At 65.1% G+C, this 17,947-nt stretch overlaps 1 protein-coding gene across 2 annotated transcripts in view; it reads left to right on the top strand.

The window, feature by feature from the left end:
• Positions 1 to 16,162, top strand: part of ADARB1 (adenosine deaminase RNA specific B1) — an 87,105-nt gene extending 70,943 nt beyond the window's left edge. For both annotated transcript variants that reach the window (XM_056814547.1, XM_056814546.1), the window contains 3 exons: positions 6,555 to 6,736; positions 12,370 to 12,548; positions 12,954 to 16,162. In XM_056814547.1, the coding sequence (XP_056670525.1) occupies positions 6,555 to 6,736; positions 12,370 to 12,548; positions 12,954 to 13,136 (544 nt within the window). In that variant the 3' untranslated portion in view covers positions 13,137 to 16,162. The remainder of the gene's footprint in view (positions 1 to 6,554; positions 6,737 to 12,369; positions 12,549 to 12,953) is intronic.
• The last annotated feature ends 1,785 nt before the right edge of the window (positions 16,163 to 17,947 follow it).

Genomic DNA, 17,947 nt, shown 5'->3' with positions numbered 1-17,947 from the left:
CCCCGGGGGGACCTCCAAAGGCTTGTTTGCCCGAGCGCAAGCTGCTGGACTGCAGAGGAGAGTTCGGGCTCGCTCTGGAGCCCCATCAGGGTTGGCGCAGCCCTCGTCAGACCCCCCATCTCCTGGGGCTCGGCCAGGGGGCATCGGGGCCCGCACACACGAGGATCCGAGTTCGAATGTGGCCTCTGGTGCCTTCTCGCTGTGTGACCCTCGCAAGCTCCTTCGCTCCAACTGCCAGCCTCACCCCTCTTCCCTTTGGAACTGGGCCAAAAAGGAAGAGGGAGCACCCGTCCGCCTCACCCGAGGGAGGGAGCACCCATCCGCCTCAGCCCTGAGGGAGGGAGCACCCATCCGCCTCACCCCCGATGGAGGGAGCACCCATCCGCCTCACCCGAGGGAGGGAGCACTCATCCGCCTCACCCGAGGGAGGGGGCACCCATCCGCCTCACCCCCGAGGGAGGGAGCACCCATCCGCCTCAGCCCTGAGGGAGGGAGCACCCATCCGCCTCACCCCCGAGGGAGGGAGCACCCATCCGCCTCAGCCCTGAGGGAGGGAGCACCCATCCGCCTCACCCCCGAGGGAGGGAGCACCCATCCGCCTCACCCCCGAGGGAGGGAGCACCCATCCGCCTCAGCCCTGAGGGAGGGAGCACCCGTCCGCCTCACCCGAGGGAGGGAGCACCCGTCCGCCTCAGCCTTGAGGGAGCACCCGTCCGCCTCACCCGAGGGAGGGAGCACCCGTCCGCCTCAGCCTTGAGGGAGCACCCGTCCGCCTCACCCGAGGGAGGGAGCACCCGTCCGCCTCACCTCTGAGGGAGGGAGCACCCGTCCGCCTCAGCCCTGAGGGGGGAGCACCCGTTCGCCTCACCCGAGGGACCCTGTAAGTAGTGGAGCAGCCACGGCAGATTCTGGAGGCCTCCACATCGTGTGCGCCCCAACACGTGGCCAGGCCCCCCCGCTGCAGAGAGCAGCGCCCCCTTCCCCTTCCCCCAGATGGATGGCCTCACGCCCAGCTCAGATAACAGGGGCGCAGAACGGCGGGGGAGGCGGGTCTGGGGAGCCTCTTCAGGAGCTCCCCAAAGAGCCGAGAGCAGCCCTCTGGCCCAGGCTGCGACGTGGCCTTGACTGGCCCTCATCTGGCATGAAAGGCAGGGCGGAGGGGACAGAGAGCCAGTGTGGAACTAGGGAGGCCTGAGTTCAAGTCCTGCCTCTGACCGAGCCAGCCTGGCTTTCGTGCCGGGGGAGTCCCAGGCTCAGTCCCTGCCGCTGCGTGGAGGGGAAGCGGCCCGCGAGGGCCTCGGCGTGATGCCTCCGTCGGGCTGTTTGCGGGCGCCGGGGAGGCCTCTGCCCAGGGCCACAGAGCAGGCACTCGTCGGGGGCTGGCGGAACCCTGTCCTCGGGGTGGTCGCCTTCCTCTGAGCACTCTGGCGCATCCATCGCTCTGTCCGACGTCGCGCCGGGCCCTGCCGCTCCTCCTCCGGGCAGGCCGATGGGACGAGGCCACGAGCCTGCGGCTGCCCCATCCCGCTGTGCGTGGAAATCAGGCTTGTGGTCCATTGGAGTCCCCAGATTTTCATTCTCGCCGTCGTCGAGGAAGCGCCTGTTAAGCACCTACTGTGTGCCAGGCGCTGCGCCAAGTTCTTTACAGATGTCACCTCATTTGGTCCTTACGGCAACCCTGGGAGGTGGGTGCTGTTATGTCCGTGTCTGCGGCAGGATTTGAACTCGCATCTTCCTGACCCCAGACCAGGCGTCCTCTGCAGACCTTCCTGAAGCCGCCCTCCTCGCCGTGCCCATATCCAAAGCCCCACATTTAGGAGGAAGGAGAACAAGCGGGCCCTCCCCGGCGATGTGGCCCAGGAAGGGCCCGTCCCGACGGCACGAACCCTGCAGGGCCTTCTGGGCCGTCGCCACGGCTGCGAGACTTGGCAGGAAGGGAGGGGCGGGAGGCGGGAGGCACCAGGAGAAACAGCCAGCAGGCCAAGAGCTGACAGCAGAGAAGGCGGAGCTGGTGAGTGTAAACGGCCCTTGCTTCCGGTCCGCCTATGAAAGGGAAGAGAGCTGCAGGCCCACAGCCCAGGCCTGGCGGGTCCCCGCGAGGGCTTGAGGGATGGCTGAGCTCTGGGCATGGACAATTGGGGAGCGCAGAGAGAGCCGAGGGAGAAGCTCCCGCAGGGGCCTGGCGGGAGTGCAAGGCGGGGAGCCGATGGCTGGACCTTGCCCGGGAGAGCCTCCTCCTCCCCCGAGGAGCCCCCGTGGCCGAGGGTGTTCGAGGGGAGGGACGCGTTCCTGATGGTTCCGGAGGTTCCGCGTGCAGTCAAACTCCGGGGGGAGCAGCACCTTCTCTGACGGTTCCTGGGACGAGCCTAGGAAGGACGAGGGGGCAGAGCGCGCCGTTAGGCCTCAGTAAAATGAGCCACGAAAAGGGCTCCGTCGTGCAGCCGCGGTGGAGGCTGGTGCCCGGGGGGCGTGCCGGGCGGCCTGCGTGTCCCTGGGCCAGCTTTCGTGGCTCTGCCCGTGGTCACAGGAGAGTTGGCGTCCTGTTCCGGGCTGCTGCAGTCAGGGGGGTCCTGGGGCCAGAGCAGAGGCCTCGTCCCCCCGGCCAGACTTCGAGCCCGCGTCCTCCTCTCAGAGCCAGGCCTCGGGCCGCTGGGCAGGAGGAGCCACCCGGCTTTGGCCAGTGCAGGCCACGTCCGCACACAGGTCAGCGGGCCTCGGGCCTCTCGCCGTGCCCAGGAGCCAGTCGGGCGGAATTCTGCTGAGGCCGTCACCGAAGCGTTTCCCGTCCGAAGTCCCTTTTCCCCTATTTCTGCGGTCCTCGAGGAGTCACAAAGCCGTTTCTGCGGTTGGGAAGCCCCGGAGTACCGCAGCCACGTTCTCAGGAGGGACCCGAATCGTTCCGCTTGTCCGGGGCTCACAGTCCCCGTGTCAGAGGGAATCCCGACGGCCGGGGGAGGGACCCTTCAGCCTTGGATGGCCCTCGCTGGAGGAAGCTCTTCTGGCCTGCTTCCTGCCTTCGGAAGCCCATCGAATCCCCTCTTCCTCGAGAGGCTCGGCAGCTGCCCCCCGGCTCCGTGCCCAGGTTCCTCGGGCCAGCCTTCCCACGGCCCTCAGGGGCTGCCCTTGCCCACAGGCTCTCGAGCTCCTCTGGGCCCTCCCCAAGCCTCTTCCCAAGGACGAGGGCAGCTCCCAGCCCCGCTCTGCAGTCCAGGAACCGCCGCCGCCGCCTCTGCTCACCTCCAGGGCTGTCGAGATCAACGTTCCTTATTTGTGCTCTTCAGAAGAGGAAATGAACTCTGGCAGCTCAGGGGGGCCGTGGAGGGAGCGCCGAGTTCAAGTCTGGCCTTGGACCCTTCCCCTCCCTTTGTCCGAGTTTCCTCCTCTAAAGTGGGGCTAACCACAGCCCCATCTCCCAAGGGAGTTGTGAGGAAGCAGCGAGAGTGCAGTTGTGAAGCGCCGGCACAGGCTGAGCCCTCTACAGGTCATCGCTTTAGGGAGATGCGGGGAGAGGCCGGGGAGCCAGAACGGCCCAGGAATTCTGTGCTGTAGGTGGCGAGGGAGCCTGCCGGAGGGTCCTTTCCTGCAACGTCGCAAACACGGGCGTCAGCCAAGGAAGCCAGACAGCTGACTGAGGGGAATAAATAAGGATAAAGCGTGTCCTGCGACGGGCACCGCGGCTCGTAGAAGGTCGGGGACGCTCCTGCGAGGTCCTGACCTAATAGAAGAATGGAAAGCTGCAGAAGGCTGCACAAATGAGGAAGAGAAGATAGAGGAAGAGACGCTGCAACAGACGCCCACAGATGGATAAAAAAGTGCGCTTCCCCCAACAGAGAGACAGGAAGAAAGGGAGTGTGAAAGACCAGGGGGAAACTGAGGCAGGGCATCACTCTCTAAGGATATTCAGAACTATTTACAGCAGCTCTTTCTTCCATGGCGGAATGTGAGTAGTGGAGACTGAGGAGGTGCCCAACAATTGAGGAGTGACCGAATGAGCTACGGGGTGTCCGTGTGATGGGATGCTGTGGTGCCCTAAGGAATAAGCGAGGGAATAATCTCGGAGAACCCTGAGAAGATCCCCGTGAACCAGCGCAGAGGGAAGGGATCAGACACGGAACAATTCACCCAACGGCAGGCTGCTCTGTTCTGCGTCAGGACCGACCCCACGTCCGGAGGAGTCCTGCCGATGCTCGCCGCCCACAGCTTCCTGGCTCTGCCGCCCCCCTCCGGCCTCTGCGACCTGACTGTTCCCTTCAGCAGAGGGTTCGTGACGCCTCTGGTGGCTCGGACCCGTGACGGCGGGCTCTTGGATGGCCCCGCTGGTTCCTCCCAGGCCCCAGACAGCCACGAAAGCTCCGTGGCCACCCCAGGACCTCCTCAACACAAACCTCACGTGCCTCCTCGCTCGAGGCGTTCCCACGTGCCGGCCGGCCCAGCGGCTCTCCCAGCCCTTCGTGTCTCAAGGGGTCGGCTCGAACGGCCCCCAGGCCGGGAGGGAGCCACGAGAGCCGAGGGCGGCTCCCCCGGAGGCCGTCCCGACACACCGGGGGAATCGGGCTCCTCTAGAACGTTCAGGACGCCTCTGAGCTCCCCTCTAGGCTTGGAGAATCCAATGTCAGGAGCTTTGGACAGGCACGTCGGCGTCTTCTGCCTCCTCCCAGGCTGGTGTCTTCCCTAACTGCACAGCCGGTCTGCCAACCAGGGCCTCTGGCGGGACCCCCCTCACGACGACGTCCTCAGAAGGGGGCGGCTCTCGGGCCGCTCCCCAGACCAGGCAAGGCTGGAGAATCCAAAGGAAGCCAGAGTGTGCGCTGACGTGGCGCGGCTTCTGACAAGCCTCCCCTAGAGCCTGGCCGCCGTAGTCCCGAGTGCCCCGGGAGCAGGCAGCCGCCCTCTTCTTGGCTCTCCACGCAGGGTCACGAAGGGGAGTTCCGTGTAGCCGTGCTGTCGGCCTCCTTCCGCTCTGTGGCCACAGCAAGGCCACCTGTCCTCCGCCGGCTCACGTGGACTATGTGGCGCTGCTTTGGTGAGTGCGGGGCTCTGCCCGGGACCCCCGCCAGCTCTCCTGGTGGCTGACGCCATGGGGGCCCTTGAGGGGGGCCTGCGGGGGGTCTTCCTTCTCGTGGAGGCCGTCATTCAGCCCATAGAGCACCGGTTCTGTCCGGGGCTTCTCTCGGCGAGGATCCTGCAGGGCTTTGCCATTTCCTTCTCCAGTGGATGAAGGCAGATGGAGGTTAAGCGTCTTGCCCGGGATTATACAGCTGGTCATTGTCTGAGGTTAGATTTGAACTCGGATCTTCCTCTCTGGCCCTTACAAGTGTCCAGCAGTCCTTCACGTGCTTGGCGCCACAGTGGTTCGGGCAGACGGCCTCCGGCCCGTCTGTGGTCCCGCGGTTAGGACGGCCTGAGCCGGAGCCCCTGTGGCTGTGTAGACCTATGGATATCTACATCGAGAGGGACCCGGCCGGCCTTGAGCCACGAGGATTCTGGGAGCGGCCCGGGGCTGGCCAGACGTCCTACCCCGCGTCTCATCCGGGTGCTGCAGAAGCGGCCTTCCGAGCCACGTCACACACACACACACACACACACACACACACACACACACACACACCCCGTGGCCCCCTCCCGTGGCCGCGGGCTTCGTGGCTGCCCCCCCCCCCAACAGTTACAATTCATTTCTCTGCTAAAGGGGTTGTTTTAGAGGGTCATTAAAGGTTAAGAAATAACGAAACACAGTAAGAGAAGCTCGTGCAGCCCACACGATGCCGGCCTGGTAGACCGCGTGGGCGAGAGAGGCCGAAGCAGGCGGAGTCAGTGGAAATACAAATTGTGTTCTCGGCCCAGGTGAGGACTCCGGTGAGATTGTAGGGAATTCTGGGAACTACCAAGGACTTCTGGGGATTGAAGTCCGGGGTTCGAATCTCCGCCCCTGGACGGGCCGGACTCCTGGGGGCGAGTCAGTCCAAGGCCCTCCGGCGAGGCCCCATGGGACTGCAGCCCGCGAGGAGCTGTGCAGGTGCTCGGCGACGTTCCTCAGGGGCCTCCGTCCGGCTTTCCCCCCACCGACCGCCGTTCCCCACTGGGCCGTCCTGCCGCCTTTGCTGGGCTCAGGAAGAGTCTGGGGAGGCCGACCGTGCCAGGCTTCCTTCACCTCCACTGGAAGAGGCCCAGAGGCCGGCGGGGCCGCGCTCACCGCCTCCGCCTCTGCCGGTGCCCCGGCCGGCCCGACTGGGGCAGCCCGTGTCCATGTCCCCGTGGCAGGCGGCCAGGCCGGGGGTCTCCCGAGCTGCTGCTGCTGCTTTATCTGGGGGGCGACAAGCCGGCCCGACTCTCGGGCCCCCTCAAGACCCCCAAATGGCCGCCGCGCAGCCAGGCCCATCGGGCCGGCCTTCCTGTAGTGGGGGGAGGGGAGGGGGACCCTGGTTTGCTCGCTCGGCAGAGGAGCCCCCCTGGGTGGGGGCAGAGCCGGGTTCCGGCCTGCGGCCCTTCTGGGTCTGGGCAGCCCGAGGGCACGGCCGAGGGGGGCTGAGAGGAGCCGCTTCTCTGGTGCCCCCCAGGTGGAACGTGCTGGGCATCCAGGGGTCCCTGCTGAGCCTCTTCGTGGAGCCCATTTACTTCTCCAGCATCATCCTGGGGAGTCTCTACCACGGGGACCACCTTTCCAGGGCCGTGTACCAGCGCATCTCGGACATCGAGGAGCTCCCGCCGCTCTACAGCCTCAACCGGCCCTTACTGAGCGGCAAGTAGCAGCCTGTCACGGGGGAGGGGCGCCCTGGGGGGCGGGAGGGTGACGGGGGGAGGGGGAGGGAGGGCATCCCCGGGGGGAGGGGGGAGGGAGAGTGACCCGGGGGGAGGGAGGAGGGAGGGGCGGCTCTGCCATCACAGGAGGGGGGCACCTTTCTTCCCTTTGGAAAAGAAATGATAGGGCAGCCCAGTGGATAGAGCTCCAGGCCTGCTCTCCCTAGCTGGGTGACCTTAGGCGAGTCACTTAACTCCATTTGCCTAGACCTTGCCCTTCCGCCGAAGGGTTTCGAAAAGGAAAGGGGAGAGAGATGGAGAGGCAGCCAGGCGGGGGGGCTGGCGGGCACTGCGATTTGGGCCGGCCCTCCCGAGGCTCCGGAAGCCGCTTTCCCGACTGCCGTCACGAGCTCGTTAGCCCAGTTCTCAATTACCAGCCTCGGAAAGAGAAGCTTCTCTGCCCGTTGGCAGTGCCTGCTTTGTGCCATCCTCAGGGTCACGCGGGCCAACGGGGCGCTTGGGGCTCGCTCTCATCCGCCGCCCCATCGCTCGATTCTGCCCACGAGACGTCTCTGGCCCGGCTGTGGCTCACGCCGTCGGGGGGGGGGGCTGCGGGGGGCCCCACGCCTTCAGCGTCCCCCGGCCCTGGGCAAGACGAGGAGAAAGCGTGCACAGGCCGGGCACCCGGGCCTCTTGGAGGGAGCCAGCGCCCAGGGGCACCCGCTCACTCGCCAGTCAGATGAAATCTCCCTCAAGCGCAGCTGGCAGCATCGCTGCTATTGCAATCCAAGGAGAACCCGGGGGGCCGAAGAAGCCCGCCAGGGTCTGGGCATGCAGGAAGGAGGAGAGCCTTCCATTAAGTCAGGGATTTGGGGCTCGCAGGACCCTGTCTCTAGAGCTAGGGGGCCGAGCAAGGGTGTCTCAGAGGTGCTTATTTAGGAGCATCAGGGAGGACTCCCTGGAGGAGGAAGCTGCCCTTCCCTGCCTCCCATTCTCTGGATAGCAGAGGCTCTCCCTGATCTGCCACTCGTCATCCCCCCAAATGCCTAAGGAGCGTTTGTTGAATTCATAAACTTGAGCTGGACTTGGAGAGAAGGTGGTGGCTTTCTGTTGTGAGCAGGGCACCTGTCGCTACCCGCCGCGGAACAGACGCCCCCTCCTGGTCTTACCGCGTTTCCATCGAGGGGCAGCAGAGCAGCAGCCCTGGGTCCTGGCACGAAGGAGCGAGGACAGCCCTGAAGGCAAGGCTTCGAGCCCGGGGCTCCTGAGCGTTCCTCTTCACCTCCAGCTTTGCCTGGGCACAGGGGCCTCCAGGCTCCTCTCCCACCTTGTTCTGAGAAGGGCAATCACTTCCTCACTCGGTTCTCTTCAAGAGGATGGAATCCAGAGAAGCTCAAGAAGAGCCCCTCTCGTGCTCCCAAAGGCAGCCAGGTGGTAGTGGTTAGTGGTCTGGTCCTGAAGTTACGAAGACTCGTCTTCCCGAGTTCAAATCTGGCCTCAGACACTTCCTAGCCACATGTCCCCGGACAAGTCACTTGTTTGCCTCAGTTTCTTCATCTGTAAAATGAGCTGGAGAAGGAAATGGCCAAGCCCTCCAGGGTCTTTCCTGAGAAAATCCACTGGGCTCACGGTGAGTCAAGCAGGAGTGAAATGGCCTCCTTCCTTCCATGCCGGCTAAGCCCTTTTCTGGAATGAGGGCGTCTCCTCTTCTAGGGTTTTTGCAATAGATTCTCTCCTCAGTGTGTGTGTGTTTGGGCAGGCCTAGAACTGGCCCTCAGCACTCCGGGCACTGGGAGTCACCTCAGCGTTCACTGTGCACGTGGTATTCCTGAGCTCCGGGTGATGTGCATTCTCCGTGGTCGCCACAAAGCGGGCTTTCGTGTGTGTGTGTGTGTGTGTGTGTGTGTGTGTGTGTGTGTGTGTGTGTGTGTGTGTGTGAGTCATGCTTCCAGTGGAGGCAGGAGGGGAACTTCATTCCCTGGGCAGCAGGCAGGGACCCCGGAAGGTCTAGGACCAGGCCTCGAGACACGTGGGATGCCGAGAGAGGATGGACAGAAGAGTACGAGAATGAACGACGGCCTGAAAAGGAGGAAGCGAATAGGACTAACAGCAGAGGGCACCCAGCAGAAGTCACAGGATCCTCCGAAGAGACCTTCTAGCCATCCGCGCTGGGTTCACGTCAGCAGGTTCCTTCCGACGAATACCCTCAGTTCCTGCCAGCCTGGCAGGCGTAACTGCTGAGCGCCCGCCGCGAGCTTCGAAGGTTCGCAGAGCACGAGAGAGCGGCTGCAGGTGTGGAGGGGGAGGCGCCCCAGGCCTCCAGGGAAAGGGAAAGGGATGTCGTGCCACTATTGGCTGGGAACTTGGCTTTGATTCCTGGCAGAATTCTAGAGCGGTTTACGAGGGGATAGATACGAGAGCCAGCCTGGGCCCCCCAGCGCAGGTGGGCTCGCTGAGCCCCGTCTCTCACCAGCACCCAAGGGAGGACGTCCAGGAGTCCGTCCGGATGCGGTAAAGCACGGGACAAAGTCCCCGAGGCTCTTCCCGTGTACGAGACGGCGACTCTGGATCCCCGTGGCCAGGGGGACGGCTGGATCCGCGGCGGCGTGCACGGCTCTGCTCAGCTTGCACAGGTCCGCGGCTAAGATGGCGGCCTCGCCCGGTTTGCAGTGCCAGAAGGCTGATGCGGGTTACTCGTGCTCTGCGCGACAGGCGGCCTTGACACGCTGGAACACTGGGGTCAGCCCAGGCGCTGCCAGGACTGCTTGTTGGCCCTCCTTCCCCTCCGCCAGAGGCGGTGGACGAGGCGTGGATTCCTTTTAAGGCCACATTGCTTGTTTGGGTCATTTTGAGCTCTGAGTCGTCTCCCGTCTGCCCCAGCTACATCCGTGCAAAAGTGTGCAAAAGTGTTCAAAAGTGTGCCCGCCGCCCTCCACACGCCTTTCTCTGCAGCCTTTCCCAGAAGGCCTTGCTCGGCACTACTTCGGGCACGTCTGCCCAGGCTTTTCTGGAGCCGAGCTGCTCGTGTGTTGGGTCCCGGCTTGTTCGGCCATTCCCCAAAGGGGGGCCGCCCCTTCGCCCCCACAGAGAACCTCCAGCAATGGCTTCGAGGGGTGCGCGCTTCTCCCTGGATGGCCCAGGAAGCAGAGCTCGCGGGGCTGTCGCTGGGCCAGACAGCTCTCCGGGCAGATTCCAGCCTGTTCATCGTGTCCAACGCCGGCATTTCCCGTTCCGCCCCGTCAGCCGATCCGCAGGTCTGCGAGGGCCTCTCCGAGCGCCCGTTTCCTTCTCTGATCAGTCGTGCAGAGCGTTTCCGGGAAGATCCTTGGGCCAGTCACCAGCTGGAGGATGTTCCTGTCCTTCCTGCCTGTGCCTTCTGGGCTTCCGCACAGGAAGGAGCCTGTATTTGGCCCGAAGCACTCTCTGCCCCAGCCGCTGCCCTGCCGGTCCTGCCGGGAGGGCCGTCTGCGACCCCTTCCTGGATTTCTGCCCGCCGCTCATCGGTCTCCCCCGTTAGATGTCGGCACCCCGAATGGAGGCGGACGGGGCGGCTGCCCTGCCTCAGTCCACATGGCTCGGTGCGGGCAGGGCCCAGCCTCTCCGGCGCTCTTCTCCAAGGAGGCTCCCTCATGGCCTGCTCCAGTTCCTTTTCCACCGTAAGCTCGTGGCCCAGCGCCCCGGACGGTTTCTCTCTCGCCTCGCTCGGCCTTGGCTTTGTCTCCCCGCGCTCTGGGCTGAGGGGGAGTCACGTTCTTCCGGCCTCTAAAGGGAATGGCTTCCCCCGCCCTGGGATCGGCGGGCTGCCCACGCAGGAAGTGAGGCGAGAGCGGCTCTGCGGCAGGGAGGGCCTTCCGTGGCGCGTTCATTCAGAGATGGTGTGACCTGGCAGCGACGCCGCAACCGCGCTCCCAGTGTTTGCCCCGAGCCCTGTCTGCCCCCACAAAGTTCCAGGGAGCTCCCTGGGTGGAGATACGAGGCCAGCAGGGAGGGATCTCTTGGGGACTTGAAGCGAGCTCAGTCAGCTTTCTCTGCCCCTTGGGGCTCTCTCGGCCCATTCGGAGAAATGCCTGGGGAGGCCCCCAAACGGGCCGGCCAGTTGGCTCCGTGCCTAACCTGAACTTTGTGTCGGCGAGAAGTCAGACCTGTGGTGGGCTCGGCCGTGTTCTGGGATGGGGAAGGCAGGAAGGAGGATTTTCCCACATTCTCTCCGCCATTCCTTGCATCGATTTGCCTCAAGCAGGGATCCACGCGTGGGTCGACCGATAGCAGGCTCTGGGAACCCCCCAACCTTCACTTCCCTGACCCCCCGCAGATCTTCCTTCAGTTATTTCAAAGCACGGTTCTGAGGGAGAGTCGGGGCCTTCCTGCAAGCAGTCGAGGACAGCCGTGGCCTGCCTGAAGCGAGATGAGTGGCCAGCCTTCATTCTGGAAAGGCCATTTGGTCCCTCCGACGTTCCTGGCCAGATCTGTGCTAAATGTGTCCTAAAGCTTTCTCAGACCCCAAGGGGCCGGCCACGTTTCGGGGGCCCACCTGGCTCGTGCTCTGAATCAGAAAGCTGGAGTTCTGTCCTGGAGGCTCTAGCCAGGTGCTTTCTATGGCCACGGCCACGGGGGAAGAAGTCACAAAAAGGGAGGGACGGAGCAGCTGCCTCACGTTTAGGAGCTGCAGAGGCACCGAGACCCGGAAAATGACGCCAGACCCAAAGGAGGGGGGCCAGGAAGTCGGCGCTCCCCTGGAGCCCCATCTCGGCAGTCTTTAGGAGATTTCTGACGAGGACGGGGCTGGGCCCCTGCGATTTCTGGGGCTGAGTCACGTTTCCAGCCCCCACTCTTTCACCGGCATGACCACGGATTATTTGTGGATTGACTCTGTGGTGCCCAACGGCCTTGGTCTTCCTCTCCCACCCTCGGAATCGCTTTGTGCCTGCTCGGGTCCGCGTACCCCGGGGAGGAGCCTGGGAGCTCCTGGGGAGCGCAGGCGGTTCCGGTTGTCCCTCGCCGTCCCCCGGAGGCACTCCGTGATGGTCCACTCGAGCTGGCCCCGAGACGTGCCGATGGGAGCTCAGCCTGGCTCGTCTCTGAGGTCTTCCTGGCTCCCCGGCACTCACACGCGTGGCTCCTGGGGGTTCTGGGAGCCCTCCGCCCCGTGGGCAGACCAGGGAAGCGAGGCCCCCACGTGGCTCTTGCCTGGGCTGGCTCCGGAGCCTTCAGGGGCAGGAAGGATCCCTTAAGCTTGCGCCAGGTCCCCGCCCAAGTGAGCGTCAGCAGCCCGGGGAGGGGGCCCCATTTTACAGTGAGTGAAACTGAGGCAGACAGAGGTGAAGGGAATTGTTCAGGCTTGCAAAGCTGGTCACTGACTGGAGCTGGGTTAGAACTCGGGTCTTCCTCACTCGCCCCGTGACCGCCGGGCAAAGGAGAAAGCTCGGGCCCAGACCAGCGAGGGACTGGGCTCCCCACCCAGGCGGCCCCCATCTCGGATGCAGACCTCGAGCCGGAGAGCGGCTGCGGCCTGCGAGGCATCTAGAGGGTGAAAGCGGCCCCGTGTGCGGATTCCTCGCTGCTGCGGCTCCCCACGTGACGGCGGGTGGGGATCCTGGCGCCGCCCCTCACACGCCCCCTCACCCCCCCTTCCAGGAATCAGCAACACGGAAGCCCGACAGCCGGGGAAAGCCCCGAACTTCAGCGTCAACTGGACGGTGGGCGACCCCAGCATGGAGGTCATCAACGCCACCACCGGCAAGGACGAGATGGGCCGGGCGTCCCGCCTCTGCAAGCAGGCGCTCTACAGCCGCTGGCTACGCATCCACGCCAAGGTAGGCCTGGGGGGAGGGCCGAGTTCTGGGCCGTCCAAAGCTGCCTCCCGAGCAGGGGGGGCCCATCTCTGGCACCTCACAGGCTCTTCTTCGGCCAGAGGGCCTCAGCTCGGGGCTCCTCCTCTGCCTGGGCGCCGCAGGCTCCTTCCTTCTGCCCAGCCTTGGGGAAGGACCCTGCGGGGAGTTCATTTGGGCTCCTGCCCTCTGCCGCTGGGCATCCTGCTTGGCCCCAGGAGCGTCCCCTGCCGTCCTGGGTGTGCCGGGTGGGTGGGAGGGCGGGGCCCGCCCCCTCCCCCCCAGCCCTCCGGCCGATGGCTTTAAGGGGGGTGGAAAGGCCTCGGCGAGGCGGATCCGTGCGTGGCTCTGAGCCCCGCCTCTCCCCTGACGGCTGGGCCTTCCCTCCAGCTCTCCTCCAACCTGCGCACCAAGATCGGCAAGCCGCACCTGTACCACGAGTGCAAGCAGAGCGCCATGGAGTACCAGTCTGCCAAAGAGTCCCTGTTCAGGGCCTTCCTCAAAGCGGGCCTCGGGGCCTGGGTGGAAAAGCCCATCGAGCAGGACCAGTTCTCGCTCAGCTGCAGCCCCTGACTGGGCGGGGGGCGTGGCTCCGGCGGCGGCGCGTGCACGCATGCTCCCACTCTGCCCCCACGCACACGCACACGCACACGCTCACACACACGCACACGCACATCCTTTCTAGGATCCACCAGCAGCTGCTTCCGCCCCTCTTCATGGCTCCCAACCCCAGTCTTAGGTCGCCGACGCTCTCCTAGAGGACTCGGCCGTCGTCCCCAGCAGCACCTCCACGTGGCCCTGCGTGGCATTTCCCAGAACTCCGCCCCCTGTAGCTCCTCCCCACGGCGGGGCGTGTGCAAAGCTGCCCTTCCCTACCTCGTGGTCCTCTCCGAGCTGCCGCTGCCCAGTGGTCGCTCATGTGTGTATTTATTAGTCCGTGGTTGGCCTCTAAAGACTCTCCCTCCCTCCCTCCGTGTCCGCGGTGTGAAGGCGGCGGCGGCCGCCTCCCTTCTTGCCGTGCTCAACTGGAAACCCGGCAGAGGCCGTGGGTAGACCCAGCCACTTCCGTAAGAGCTCCATTCCTAGTCGTTGCCTCCTCCTCCCTCCGCCCCGCCCACCCGTAGCTCCGCACACACACGCACACGCACACGCACACGTATGTACGCACCCAGGAGTTCCGAGTACCATCACGGCTTTAGCGTTACTAGGGCACCTGGAAGAACCGGCATGGATAGCACCGCGGCTGGGATGCGCCGGCCCGCCCGCCCGCACCCACCTCTTCCTGTTCCCAGGGCTTGGAGGAGGGCGGCTGAGCGAGCGGCGCTGGCGCTGGGCCCGGATGGGGGATGGCGGCTCAGAGGCTGCTCCTTCCCCACAGGGAAGGGCCGGTTAGGAGGGAGGCCGAACTACCTCAGGCCGGCCGCCCCTCCCCCTGGAGAGGAGAGCTGCTGCTGGAGGGGGAGGCGGCTCGCACCCTCTCCTCACACTTGACCTGTCGGTCTCTGCGAGTCAGGGCCCAGGATGGCACGATTTTGCACAGGCGTCGGTGGGGAGGGTTTGCTCAGGGTGGGGGCCTGGGGGGAGGCGGCAGCTTCGGGGGTGTCTGGCCATCCGGGAGCCCCGCTTTGCTCTCCCTCCCCGTCCTCGCCCTCGCCGCCTCAGGATCCTCAGAACACGGAAGGAAACGGCGGGGCAGACGAACGCCAATACTTGAAAACTCCCGGAAGGTTTTCGTCCTTCTCTTCTAGCTTTACCGAGGGCGGCCGGCGGGCGGGACTTGCCTTGATGCACACTCAGGACAGAAGGACTCTGGGAGGTCGGCCGGGCTTCGCCCCCAAAGCACATGTTTTTAAGCGGGAGGCGGGGCTCCTGCACGTCCCAGCCGGGCCTCCCCTCAGACCGTGTCCTCGTGTGACCACGCACCATCGGCCACTGGCCGGAGGCCGGTCCTCCGTGGCGGGGAGCCTTTGCACATGGAGGGGGCGTCCCCTTGCCTGAGAAGCTCCTCCGTGGGCCACTTTTCCTGCCTTGGATGGAGGCCAGCCATTGCACTGAAGAGCCCTTGTACGCTGTTGCATTTTTATTGTTGTCTATAGAGAAGAAGTTGTATTTTTTCTAAGGGGTCGGGAGAGGTTGTACCGCGAAGCCGCTATTTTTACGGAGTTGTCTATGGACGCGCCACGCCAGAAATCCAGGAAGCGCAGCCGCCCCGCCCGCTCCGGTGATGAGGGTGCCGATTCTGCTCCTCCCCCGCCGTGGGGATCTGCCCCGTCAAGGGCTTCCCTTTGTCTCACGGGCGCTCCAGAACCGGGGATCACCAGGGCCCGGCAAAGCTGAGTTGTACCCCGAAGATTCAAGCAGTGAAAGAAGCCGTCTGGAAGGGCTTCGAGGGGTGGATTTGGGCCTCCCAACGACACGGGCATCTGCCAGGGCTGTCTATTGGGATTCGTGTTCTTGGCCCAGAGGAGGGCTTCCTGGAGGAAGCAGGCCGATAGGGAGGCCCCTCCCGTCCCCCGGGGATGGGCCTAGGGGTCGCCCGAAGGAACGGATGGCTACGTGTGTCCTGCCCCTTCCCGGCCCCTCGTTAGAGGAGGAGGAGCAGGTGGAAGGCTGGACGATCTCCCTCCTCCCCCAGTTTGGTGCCCCCCGGCTGACTCCCAGGCGATGCCAGGCCTTCCCCGCTGAGCCAGGGTGACCCCCCCCGTAGTGTCTATCTGGGGGACCCTCGTTGCCCACATCCTTGAGGGCCTCCCCTCAGGGTAACCCTCGTCTGCCCCCACAGACCTTTGGGCAGGTTCTGTGTCTGTCCCTGGGGTCTCGCACACAGCAGGTGCTTCATAAAGGAACGTCTGCATCGGCTTGGGCCTTAGAGGTGGTCTTCCAAGCGTGCCGGGCACCCCCGACGGTGCTTTAGGGATGCCACAGTGCAGGGCGTTGTTTCACGGCTGCCTCGCCCTCCCCCCGCCCACCAGTCACTCCAGCTGCTACAATATGCTCTGCCCGCGGTTTAGGGGCACGGAGGGCGCGTGGCGGCGCCCCTTGTGTGGGAGGCGGCGGGGCCACGGCCTCCTGGGGGTGCCGGGCCGCACGTGGCGGGATGGACTTTGCCCCCGGGGCGCCCGCCCGACAGGGCCACGTGGGCATGGCCTGGCGTCCCCTCCTAGGCACGCGCTTCTTTGAAAGGACTTTTGGGGACCTTCGTGAGCAGCTGTTCCGGGTGGGAGGCCTCCGGGCCGTGGCGTCTTCGGCCAGTGGGGTGCCCGCAGCCTCCGCGGTCGCCTCGTGCTTCCGCTGCGCGGGTCGGCCCCGTCCTCCAAAGCAGTCGGCGAAGCGCGGGGGGAGCCCGTCGTCGCTTCTGCGGACTTCGGGGCGTCTCCCTTGGATGGAGGGTGGAGCGACCGGCCGGCTTGCCCGGCTCTCAGCCGGCCCAGAAGCGTGCCCTGCGCCCCGCAGTCCGTGTCCTCTGTACAGACAGACCCATTCGGTCCGCATGAGCTCCCTCACCGAGACCTGGCCGGAAACGAGCATGAGACGCTGTCCTGTGTAGACAAAGGGGTGTCAAGTGTCCGAAATAAAGCTCCATGTAACTAGCTGCTGCAGCCCCGCGTGTCCGTGTCTCTGTTGGGCCTCCCTCCCCTCCCTGGGCCTCGGGCCGCTCCTCCCCCCCCCAGCTCCAGAACCTCCTTGGCTTGGGCCGCTCCTCCCTCCCCCCAGCTCCAGAACCTCAGCCTGGGCCGCTCCCCCACCCCCAGCTCAGCCTGGACTGCTCCCCCCCCCCCAGCTCCAGAACCTCCTTGGCCTGGGCCGCTCCTCCCCCACCCCCAGCTCCAGAACCTCCTTGGCCTGGGCCGCTCCCTCCCCCCAGCTCCAGAACCTCAGCCTGGGCCGCTCCCTCCCCCCAGCTCCTAGGCCTGGGCTGCTCCTTCCCCCCCCCCCCCCAGCTCCAGAACCTCAGCCTGGGCCGCTCCCTCCCCCCAGCTCCAGAACCTCCTTGGCCTGGGCCACTCCCTCCCCCCAGCTCCAGAACCTCGGCCTGGGCTGCTCCTCCCCCCCCCCCAGCTCCAGAACCTCAGCCTGGGCCGCTCCCTCCCCCCAGCTCCAGAACCTCAGCCTGGGCCGCTCCCTCCCCCCAGCTCCTAGGCCTGAGCTGCTCCTCCCCCCCCCAGCTCCAGAACCTCAGCCTGGGCTGCTCCTCTCCCCCGTGTGCAGAGAAGAGGCTCCTCTGTGGCTCCTGGCCCCAGGGAGTGCTCCTGGGAGGTTGCAGCTTCCTATCTCTCCATCTGGGTCCAGGAAGTTAGTCTGAGGGGGGGGCAGGGAGCCAGAGGACACAAAGATGACCCTGAGGGGGGCCCAGCCCACTTCCTTCTCCAGAGGTGCCCTTGTGATCCATGACCTCCCACTGAGCTCACAGACCAGCCCTGACCTCGCTTCTCCTCAGGCTTGGCCCAATTCAGGAAGCATTCACCAGTCCGAGGCCCCCAGTCTCCCCCCACGTTTCCTACCCAGAGCTCCTCCATCATGCTGGTGTGCATGCTCTCTGCCTTCTTGGCAGGGCCGAGGCTCAGGGCGAGCTGGGCAGGGCACGAGGGTGCAAGGGCCTGACCCCAGAGGACCTGCCCCCTCCTCTCTGCCAGCTGATAATGTAGAGAGCAGCCAAGGACGTGGCACCCCAGATGAGTCCTAGTCCTCAGTCTGAGCTGCAGGACGTCGGGCGAGCCACGTGCCCTTCAAAGCCCATTTCCTTGTATTTAGAAGTGGGGTGAAAAAGGACTTGCCGAGGCTCAACATTCCCACTTCAGTGGCCAGCTGGGGAGACCTCAGAGGAGGCAGTGCCCTTTGCAGCGTCCTCCCATTGACCCTGGCGAGGCCATCCAAGCAAGACCGATGGCAAAGCTGTGGCAGCTCCCCTACTCCAGGCCATGCCACTAGCAGGCCTCAACTGGCCAGAGCGACCGTGGTCTCTGCTACGTGACCCCCAGGGTCAGGGAAAGGGTGGGGAGAAGGGCCCGGATGGGCCCTGGGTGGCTCCAGAAGCTGGAACCAGGAGAAATGGGTGAGCATCAGCAAGCTCACTTGGGTCTCCAAGTCGGTGGAGCTGCTCCCAGGCAGAATGGCCGGGGAGGGGGGCTGCCTTTCCCTGGACCCTGCACGTCCACTTGTCCCTTCAGCCAGGCCTGGGATTGGCAGCTGCCCAGCAGCTCTTCCAGGGCTCTGATTCTGTGGCGTAGCTCAGGCTCAGCTCTTTGCTTGTCCTCTCTAGCCTGTCCCCCCAGGGTGCTCCCCCAGACCCTTCTGTTCTCCCTCCTTGGCCACCTGGTCCACCCCCGCCTCAGTTGTGACTTCGGGTTACTGGGGAAAGGAGGGATGCCACAGCCGTCTGCCAG

The sequence above is a fragment of the Monodelphis domestica genome, chromosome 2 (assembly GCF_027887165.1).
Source record: "Monodelphis domestica isolate mMonDom1 chromosome 2, mMonDom1.pri, whole genome shotgun sequence".
In the NCBI taxonomy this organism is placed as follows: domain Eukaryota; kingdom Metazoa; phylum Chordata; class Mammalia; order Didelphimorphia; family Didelphidae; genus Monodelphis; species Monodelphis domestica.
This window is presented reverse-complemented; position numbering and strand designations above follow the sequence as displayed.